At 42.7% G+C, this 9,813-nt stretch overlaps 1 protein-coding gene across 1 annotated transcript in view; it reads right to left on the minus strand.

Annotated features, from left to right (window-relative positions):
* Positions 1-7,207, minus strand: part of KLHL40 (kelch like family member 40) — a 13,112-nt gene extending 5,905 nt beyond the window's left edge. The window contains exons 1-4 of the mRNA XM_081345478.1: positions 5,981-7,207; positions 3,421-3,581; positions 1,355-1,462; positions 17-202 (exon numbers count right to left, since the gene is read on the minus strand). Of these exons, the coding sequence (XP_081201604.1) occupies positions 17-202; positions 1,355-1,462; positions 3,421-3,581; positions 5,981-7,123 (1,598 nt within the window). The 5' untranslated portion in view covers positions 7,124-7,207. The remainder of the gene's footprint in view (positions 1-16; positions 203-1,354; positions 1,463-3,420; positions 3,582-5,980) is intronic.
* Between the last annotated feature and the right edge of the window lie 2,606 nt (positions 7,208-9,813).

Here is a 9,813-nt window from a genome sequence, read left to right on the forward strand (position 1 = left end):
CTGAGGTCCCACTTACTTATCTGTCGCAATATCGTAAACTTCTACCGAGCTGGTCAAACCAGAATCAGTCACTCCTGCTGCCACGTAAATTTTGCCATTGTGGACCGTGGTCCCGAAGAGAGAACGGGCAATTTTCATGGGTGACCGTTCCTTCCATTCAAACTTCTTGGGGTTATACACTATCAAAGCATTCAGACATTTTCTGCAGCAGAAAAGGAGGAAATAACTAGGTTTTGCAAAGCATGAACTACAGTATTATTGTTGTTGTTATCTTTATTATTATCTTTATTAATATCTTTATTATACAGGTAGTCCTAGACTTACGACCACAATTTAGCCCAAAGTTTCTGTTGCTGAGCAAAACAGTTGTTAAGTGACATTTGCCCCATTTTACAACCATCCTCTAAATTTAAATGAATAACTAAATAGCAATACTTAAAATCCCTTAAAATCCTAACAATTCAACAAACCCAAACCCTCAACTTACCAGCATAACTGGGACCAGAATTTCTGTTATTAAGCAAGACAAGTGTATAGTGAGGCACACCCAATATTATAACTTTTTTCTCCATGGTAAATCACTGCAGTCCTTAAGTGAATCACGTGGTTGTTAAGCAAATCCACCTTCCCCCATTGACTTTGCTAGTTCGAAGGTAGCTGGGAAGGTCACGGAGAATGGTGATCACATGACCACAATTGTCATAAATACACACCAGTTGCCAAATTCCTGAATTTTAATCACAGAAGTGCAGGGATGCTGTGATGGTTGTAAATACGAGGATTAAGTCATTTAAGTTTTCTGTTTGGTGTTTTTTTTCCTGTAAGCTGTCCAGAGTCTTTGTGAGTCGGGCAGACCTATAAATTATCATTTATGTTACACCTGCTGTGAGTCATAACTTTGTAAAGATCATAAAGTTATATGGCTGAAAAGAAGGCAAGCTGTTCCACTGATTAATTTTCTTGACTGTCAGGAAATTCCTCTCCTTCCTTCCTTCCTTCCTTCCTTCCTTTCTTTCTTTCTTTCTTTCTTTCTTTCTTTCTTTCTTTCTTTCTTCCCTCGCTTCCTCCCTCCCCTCCCTCCCTCCCTTCCTTCCTTCCTTCCTTCCTTCCTTCCTTCCTTCCTTCCTTCCTTCCTTCCTTCCTTCCTTCCTTCCTTCCTTCCTTCCTTCTTTATAAACTCATTGAATTCTAGGGCTGGATGGGACCTTGGAGGTCTTCTAGTCCAGCCCCCAGCTCAAGGCAGGCTACCTTATTACTGACCAATCTTTTCTCGAAATCCTCCAGCTACAGAGTTCAGGAGGAAAACTGTTGCATTGATTAATGAATTTCGGTAATCTGTAAGTCGAACACATACCTGTCCTTCCCTTTGCCTCCAATGGAGTAAACCAGGTCATCGTGGGACACCACCCCGTGACCGTAGACAGCGTAGGGCAGAGAGTCTGCTTCCCCCCATTTGAAGGACCTGAAGGAGAGAAGAGAGGTTGGATGGGGAGGGGGGGGGGAGACAAGATCTGGGTTCCCCTTTTCTGGGGGGGGGGGCACAGCAAACCTGCAGTTTTTTGCAGCCTTTTGGTGTATCACACGCTAACCAATGTGTTTTCGTGCTTGGTGTTTTCCTTTCAGACATTTCATGACCCAACTAGGTAACATCATCAGTGCTAGAAGGGGGTGGGGTTTTCCGGGAGGAGGAGCAGGAGGAGGAGGAGCAGGAGGAGGAGGAGGAGGAGGAAGGGAGGGAGGGAGGACTGTGGATGCTGTCTGAGCTTGACTTCTTTCAGACATTTCATGACCCAACTAGGTAACATCATCAGTGCTAGGAGGGGATGGGGTTTGCCGGGAGGAGGAGCAGGAGCAGGAGGAGGAGGAGAACTGTGGGGTCCTTGATGCTGAGCTTGGTGGTTTTCTTGTATGGTTTTCTTCATAACCCAGCTAGGTAACATCATCAGTGGTGGAAGGGAGTGGGTTTGTGGAGAGGAGGAGGAGGAAGGAAGGAAGGAAGGAAGGAAGGAAGGAAGGAAGGAAGGAAGGAAGGAAGGAAGGAAGGAAGGAAGAAAAGAAGGAAGGAAGGAAGGAAGGAAGGGCGGTAGGAAGGAGGGAAAGAAGGAAGGAAGGAAGGAAGGAAGGAAGGAAGGAAGGAAGGAAGGAAGGAAGGAAGGAGTGTGGTGTCCTTGGTGCTATCTGAGCTCTCTTTTCTTGCAGATGTTTCATGATCAGACTAGATAACATCATCTGTGCACTGGTTGGTAATGTTTGCTAATTGAAACCTCTGTGAGAAAACAGCCAAGCTCAAAGAGCACCAAGAGCCTTGGTGGAGCAGTGGGCTAATGCCTCCTTAAGTAACACCAGCTGCCTGCAATTAGTGCAGGTTCGAGTCCCACCAGGCTCAAGGTTGACTCAGCCTTCCATCCTTCCGAGGTAGGTAAAATGAGGACCCAGATTGTTGGGGGCAATAAGCTGAGTTTGTAATAATGCCGCTTGGGGTGTGTGTGAAAGCCCTAATAAGCAGGCATATACATAGAACGAAGGCTATTGCTAAGCACATTGATTTGTGCTTCTTAGATTGTAAGCCGCCCTGAGTCTTCGGAGAAGGGCGGGATATAAATGGGATTTTTTAAAAAAAGTACCCCACCCATCGTGGCTTGTTTCTTTGTCACCACCAGGCTGTCATTGGGTTTTACTGAGGTTTGCATATGGATTTTTATTTCTGTAAGCTGGCTGGAATCACCATGAGTGAGAGATTTGGGCGGCCAAGTAAATTTCCTTTCTAAATAAATCAAAATAAATAAATATTAGGAGGAAATAAACAGACCGAAAGATTTTCAAAGGGCAGGGGGTCCAGGAAACCGAAATTAGGCTGCCATGACCAAATGCTACATTTTTGGACAGGCAAGAGTGAGGATGAAGTGGATAGGGATACAAATCAGCCTCAATTTCCCCCATGTTATTCTCAGTTCCTGGCTCCCCATTTATTCTCCCTGTGGAAATCCATACAGGTAGTCCTCGACTTACAGCCACAGTTTAGCCCAAAATACATGTTGCTAAGTGAAACATATGTTAAGTAAGCTTTGCCTCATTTTACGACCTTTCTTGATACAGTTGTTAGGTGAATCTCTGAAGTTGCAAAGTTAGTCACACAGTTGTTAAGTGAATCCGGGCTTCCCCAGTGACTTTGCTTGTCAGAAAAGTCACAAAAGGGGATCACGTGACACACACACACCCCCGGGGACGCTGCAACCGTCATAAATAGGAGTCAGTGGCCAAGCGTCTGAAGTTTGATCATGTGAACGGGGTGGATGCTGCAATAGTTGTGTGAAAAAATGTCCATAATCACTTTGTTCAGTGCCATTGTAACTTTGAACAGTCACTAAGTGAATTGTTGTAGGTAATTTATGCCTCCTCCTACAAAGATTTGGTACTCACAGCCGGTCATAACACAAAACGGAGTCCAGGGTCTCTTCACCTTCCTTTAATTCTTTTCCCCCGACCACAAAAATGGAGTTTGCTGCTTCTCCGAGTCCGAACAGGCAACGGGGGGATGGTATCGGGGGCATTCCCAGCCAGTCCGAATCGAGGTGGTCATACTGCCGAGGAAAGAGAAGACAGTCGTGGGAAAACTCCGTCCTATGAAAGCAGCCTCATCCTTTTTTTGAAGTTATTCTGCTGGATTTCTGACTAGGTAGTCCTCGACTTATGACCACAACTGAGCCCAACACTTCCATTGCTAAGCGAGACAGTTATTAGGTGAGTTACTTTTGCCCCCTTTTACAACCTCATTAAGCGAATCACTGAAGTTGTAAAGTGAGGAACGCGGTTGTTATGTGTATCTGGCTTCCCCTGTTGACTTTGCTTGTCAGAAGGTCACAAAAGGGGGTCACATGACCCTCCGGGATGCTGTGACCATCGTAAATAGTAGCCGGTTGCCAAGCATTTGATCACATGATCGTGTTGATGCCGCAACGTTCATAAGTGTGAAAAATGCTCATAAGTCATTTTCTTCAGTGCCATTGTAACGATCACTAAATAAGTGGTTGACTGTTGAGGACTGAGAATGATGCGTTAATTCTAGTTTGAAGGGGAACCTTGTTTGGAGACCAGGGAGCAGATTGAGAGGGGGAGAATATGCCGTGGGGTCCTTCACAAAATGGCTGACTTGGAGGAAGGGTTTTGTTTCATGTCCTAGTGGTTGCCGCCAGGGCAGCCAAAGGGAGGGCGTCAAAAAAGTCAAAATGGCAGGCCTGGCTTTGTGCACCGCATAGAGTAAAAATGATAGAGTTTTGATCATACATTCATGGAAGCCGTGTTGACATTTTTGCCTCTTTGCTGGGCACATTCACCTCAAAATGTCTACTTTGAAAGGCAAATTGATAATGTCGCTTCACACCTTTCTTGGTTGCTAAGTCTTTGTGATCAAAAAAATCAAAATGGTGGTTGCAACAATCTGAGAAGCTTTAATCACACCTCTGTGCTGCCATCTTGGCTTTTTTGACCACACATAACTTTTTTGTTGCCAAGAACCCTGATGATCACTTTCCAAAAATGGATGTCCTTCCTAAAAAGGGTTGAACTGCTCCTGCGATATTTGAATTTTTGCATAAAACTGTAAAACTGTGGTTTTCAACCTCTGCAGGTTTAAGACGTGTGAATGCTGGCTGATAAATAGATAGATAGATAGATAGATAGATAGATAGATAGATAGATAGATAGATAGATAGATAGATAGATAGATAGGGGAGACAGAAAAAGAGAGACAGATACATAGATATAAATAGTTAATAGATAATAGATAAAGATAGATAGATACATATACAGAGATAGATAGATAGATAGATAGATAGATAGATAGATAGATAGATAGATAGATAGATAGATAGATAGATAGATAGATAGATAGAGGAGACAGAAAAAGAGAGACAGATACATAGATATAAATAGTTAATAGATAATAGATAAAGATAGATACATATACAGAGATAGATAGATAGATAGATAGATAGATAGATAGATAGATAGATAGATAGATAGATAGATAGATAGATAGATAATAGATAGATAGATAATAGATAGGAGATAGATAAAAGATGATGGATATCAAATGATAGATGATACATATAGGTGACAGATTGATAGATGATATATAGATAGATAGAGATAGATAGATAGATAGATAGATAGATAGATAGATAGATAGATAGATAGATAGATAGATAGATAGATAGATAGATAGATAGATAGAGATAGATAGATAGACAGACAGACAGACAGACAGACAGACAGACAGATAGATAATAGATAGGAGATAGTTAAAAGATGATGGATATTAAAGGATAGATGATAGATATAGGTGAGAGATTGATAAATAGATAGGTGATAGATGATAGATAGATAGATAGATAGATAGATAGATAGATAGATAGATAGATAGATAGATAGATGATAGGTAATAGACCAAAATCAAGATGATAGATAAATAGATACATAGAGACAGACAGACAGATTTGGGAAAGAGTGATCATTCTTGGCTAGAGCAAGGACATTCTATTGTATCTTCTTTTATTTTCAAGAACACAAGCGTTCCATCTGAATATCTGATGAGATATAGCAAGGGAAGATTATGATTGTCAGTTTCCACAGGCATGTGGCTGTCACCTGTTGGAAACAGCACCCTGGGACAGAGAGACATTTTGTCTTGATCCGGAGAGGCAGTTGTTGCATTCTTGACAAATTAATAATATTCCACGCAAGGGAAAGTTGGCGTACGTTACAATTATGCAAGAGTCTCTCTCTTTCTCCCAACCTCAATAGGACAACCTCGGTTGGAACCAGGATTGGAATCCGGACTGGGCTGAAGGTGGGCCTAAGTGAAACTGAGAAATATCCTAACTGAATCCCCCTTCCAAAGCAAGTTTAGGAAACCCCCCCCCCTCCAAAACTGTGAGTGAGACCCCCCAGATCCATCCCAAAGCCAAGAGAAACTTAATACCTGCAAGAAATAAGAATTCATTGGATCCTCCTTGTCATCTTCATTGAAGTAAAGTCCACCAGCTATAAAAATCTGATTTTCTCGCGTGACCAGGCTAACATGGTTCTTGGGAATCTGAGCAGAAATGGAGGCAAAATAACATTCGTTGGCCCCCGGGTCATAAGCCACAGCTCCCGAGTCACTAATCATGAAGATTAAATCTTGAAGGAACATCCCAAAACGCATCGTATCGTTCAATATCCCTGGTAGGGTCTCCTCTTCTTTCTCAATCTCTTCTTCATCCAACTGTCCATTGACAATCTGGTCCTCGTGTTTCTTCTCTTTCTTCTTCTTCTTTACCATTGTTAGTTTCCCCTCGTGAGCGTCCTTCACCAACTGGATCTTCTTGAGAAGGTCCGGGCTGGATTTGATCACAGCGTTCTTCTCCACCTTGTCCCTGAAATAAGCCTTGTCCAGTAGACGGAAGCGGATGCTTTCAAAGACCACTGGAAGTGCCTTGACCCGGCTGTCCTGGTCTTTGGCTGTGGCCCATTTCATGACCACCTCAAAGACCAATTCTTCCTTCTCAATGTTGAGGGAATCGCTGGAGATGATCGCAATCAGCTCGTCGGGAGAGAACTGGCAAAACTCTTCATCACGGGAGACAAGTGAGAACCGGTCACAAATGAAGTCACGGGCAGCTACCGCCAAACGGGCACAATCCAGCATCAATCCTAGTCTGAAGATGGCTAGACAGTTGCTAAGACAGAGCCTCTTCTGAAGGAAGGAGACGCAGACAGTGAAAATAGAAGGGATCTGGAACATGTTGGCTACTGAGAAGATGTCCTGAACGTTCTGCTCTGTGAGCTCCAGCTCCGAGGTGTAGATGTAATGGAGGATCTTACTCATGACCTCTGGATCCACATCTTCTAAGTTGACTTCCTTCTTCTGGCTTTCATCTAGGTCCGAGAGAAACATAGCCCTGAAGTAGGGGCTGCAGGCCGCCAGGACCAATCTGTGGCATGGGAATTCCTTCCCTTTCACTTTCAAGACACAGTCGAGGAACTTCTGATGATCCAACATGTCCTTCAGCCCATCTTGGAGGAGAGTTTGCTGATAAAGACGCATCTCCTCACCTTCTTCCATTGGCACAGACGTCGCCATGGTGGAAACCTCTTGAGAATTCCTTGAACCCGAGTAGACCACGTTTGCTTCCTGGAAGACTGCTGAAGGACCTCTTGCTCTGCTGCTGGCGCTAACTGCTTGACTTCAGATAGCCAGGGGGATTTATATAGAGAAGCATAAATATATGTGTGTGTGCGCATGCGCGCGCGCGCACACACACACACACACACACACACACACAGAGTTGCAGCATTACAAATCTTTTCAGGACCTCATGTAAGCTGATCACTTTTTAATAGGAGAAACTGAAGGGCTGGGCTTGTGGGGAGAGGATGACACAGAAGGCTGACTAACAGCTGAGTGTGTAACTTTAGCTCATGACCGGAGTGTGTCTCACACTAATGAACATTTTTCTGAAGAATCCCCAGTGAGAAAAATAAGGGTAATGGGATGAAAATGACATTAAGGCTGCAAAATTGAGAATTCAGCTGTTGCTCAGGAATAAAGAGGAACAGTTTAATCCCACTTTCAGAAAAAAAAGTATACACACACATACACACACACACACACACACACACACACACACACACACACACACACAAACACACATGCCAAAGCTCCCTCCTCGTCTTCTAAATCCCCTGAGCTAAACTTCACAAGCTAAAAATATCAAGAGCAAAATAAAACTAGAAAGAAAGACATTTGATCTCTGGTGTGGTCAAAAGAAATTGCTGGGGGTCGAGTAGGATTTCGCTTTTCCGCAAAGGTTTGTGAGGAAGGACCACCGTTTTTCTTTTTGGAAGTTTGTTTGAGAGGGAAATACAGTTGAAGTGAATAAATTAGATTTCTATTTTATGTATTCAATGTAATAATAACATAATATTGTATTATAATATTACCTTATAAGAATGGAATGAAATGGAAAGGGAACAGAACAGAACAGAACAGAACAGAACAGAACAGAATAGAATAGAATAGAATATGGAATGGAACAGAATGGAATGGAATGGAAGTAGAATAGAATTGGATGGAAGTAGAATGGAATAGAATAGAATGGAACGGAAGTAGAATAGAATAGAATAGAATTATTTATTTGTTTGTTTTATCTTGCCTTTATTATTTTTTACAAATAAGATATGGCAGCAAACAAATCCAACACAACTTCCTCTCCTGTTTTCTCCACAACAGCAACCCTGTGAGGTGGGCTGGGCTGAGAGAGAAGGACTGGTTCAAAGTCACCCAGCCAGCTTTCATGCCTAAGGCAGGACTAGAACTCAGTATCTCCCGGCGATTGGCTCAAAGTTGCCCAGCTGGCTTTCATACATAAGGTGGGACTAGAACTCACCATCTCCCAGTTTCTATTCTGGAGTAGACCAATGCAGAAACCATTCATACATTTCTAACAGATGACCATGTATGTTTTGAAGGGTTTCAGACCATCTTGTATGAGATAAGACCTCATACTAATCCCAAAGCAAACCAGCTTATGACTCAACAGTGTGAATAATGTTAGTCAAGGGGATTCATTCCTCATGTGAGGTGGGATTTGCAATTATCCTGTCTCTTCTTGGTACCATTTCAACTAGATTACTCATTTTCAAGATGGCATCTAACTATAGATCCATCTGCAAATTCTAGAAGGTCCAGAGGCTCATTTAAATTCTGACTCGGCTGTTAGGAACAGTCTTGAATGGGGCCACTGCATCCTTGGCTGACCATCTTTGCTATTTGACCCCGTTCCTTCAAAGCCAAGGGCCAGATGACTCATTTTTCCTGATCAGGAGTCCTGGCTTCCTCTGTCATGCAGAAGACATAGAACCTAACAAGAAACTTCAGCACCATCATCTTCTTTGGCTGGAGACTCAATAGGGTTGTCTATAATCTTCAAAGACAGGTAGTCCTCAGCTTATAACGGCAACAAAGCCCAAAATTTCCATTGACAAATGAGACAATTGTTAAGTGATTTGGTCCCCATTTTACAATCTTTTTGCCACAGTTGTTAAGTGAATCCCCCCAGTTGTTAAGTTAGTCACATGGTTGTTAAGTCAACCTGGCTTCCCCATTGACTTTGCTTGTCAGATGGCTGCGAAAAAGGGATGATGTGATCCTGGGACACTACAATCATCATAAATGTGAGTCAGTTGCCAAATTTGATAATGTGACTATGGGGATGCTGCAACAGTCATGTGAAAACTGACTGTAAGTCACTTTTTTTAGCACTGTTGTAACTTCGAATAGTCACTAAATGAATGGATATACGTTGAGGACAATCTGCATGGCAACATGGCAACCTGTCTGTTGGAAGGCAAAAGTCCAGTTTGCTCTCTCCAGCTGGTAAGACGAAATTCGCACGGACGAAATGAGAAGATAGAAAAGGAGGTTTTTTTATTATTATTTTGGAAGCCAGAAACTGCAGTGACAATAGTGTTGGGTTCTGGGTCAGCTAACAGCCTGGTTTGGTGAGTGGATGGCTTTTATATTATTTTGGGGCCGTGTGATCGAGATTTCTGGCCTTGTTGGGCCAAGTGTGTGTCTTTGGTTATTCTAATTGTGGTGGCTTGGTTTCCATTGTGGCTGGAAACCATGATCTGTCCTTAAGGTCAGGTGAGGGAATGCAAGTTTTAGGTGTCTTTTGTCTCTCTGCTTTTTAAATTCAATCAATTCCAGCCTTATGTGGAAGCTTACAGCTGAAGACATTTTGTTTATGAATGGAACAGTTTGTGGAACTA

Source organism: Vipera berus (genome assembly GCF_964194415.1).
Source record: "Vipera berus genome assembly, chromosome: Z".
Taxonomy (NCBI): Eukaryota; Metazoa; Chordata; class Lepidosauria; order Squamata; family Viperidae; genus Vipera; species Vipera berus.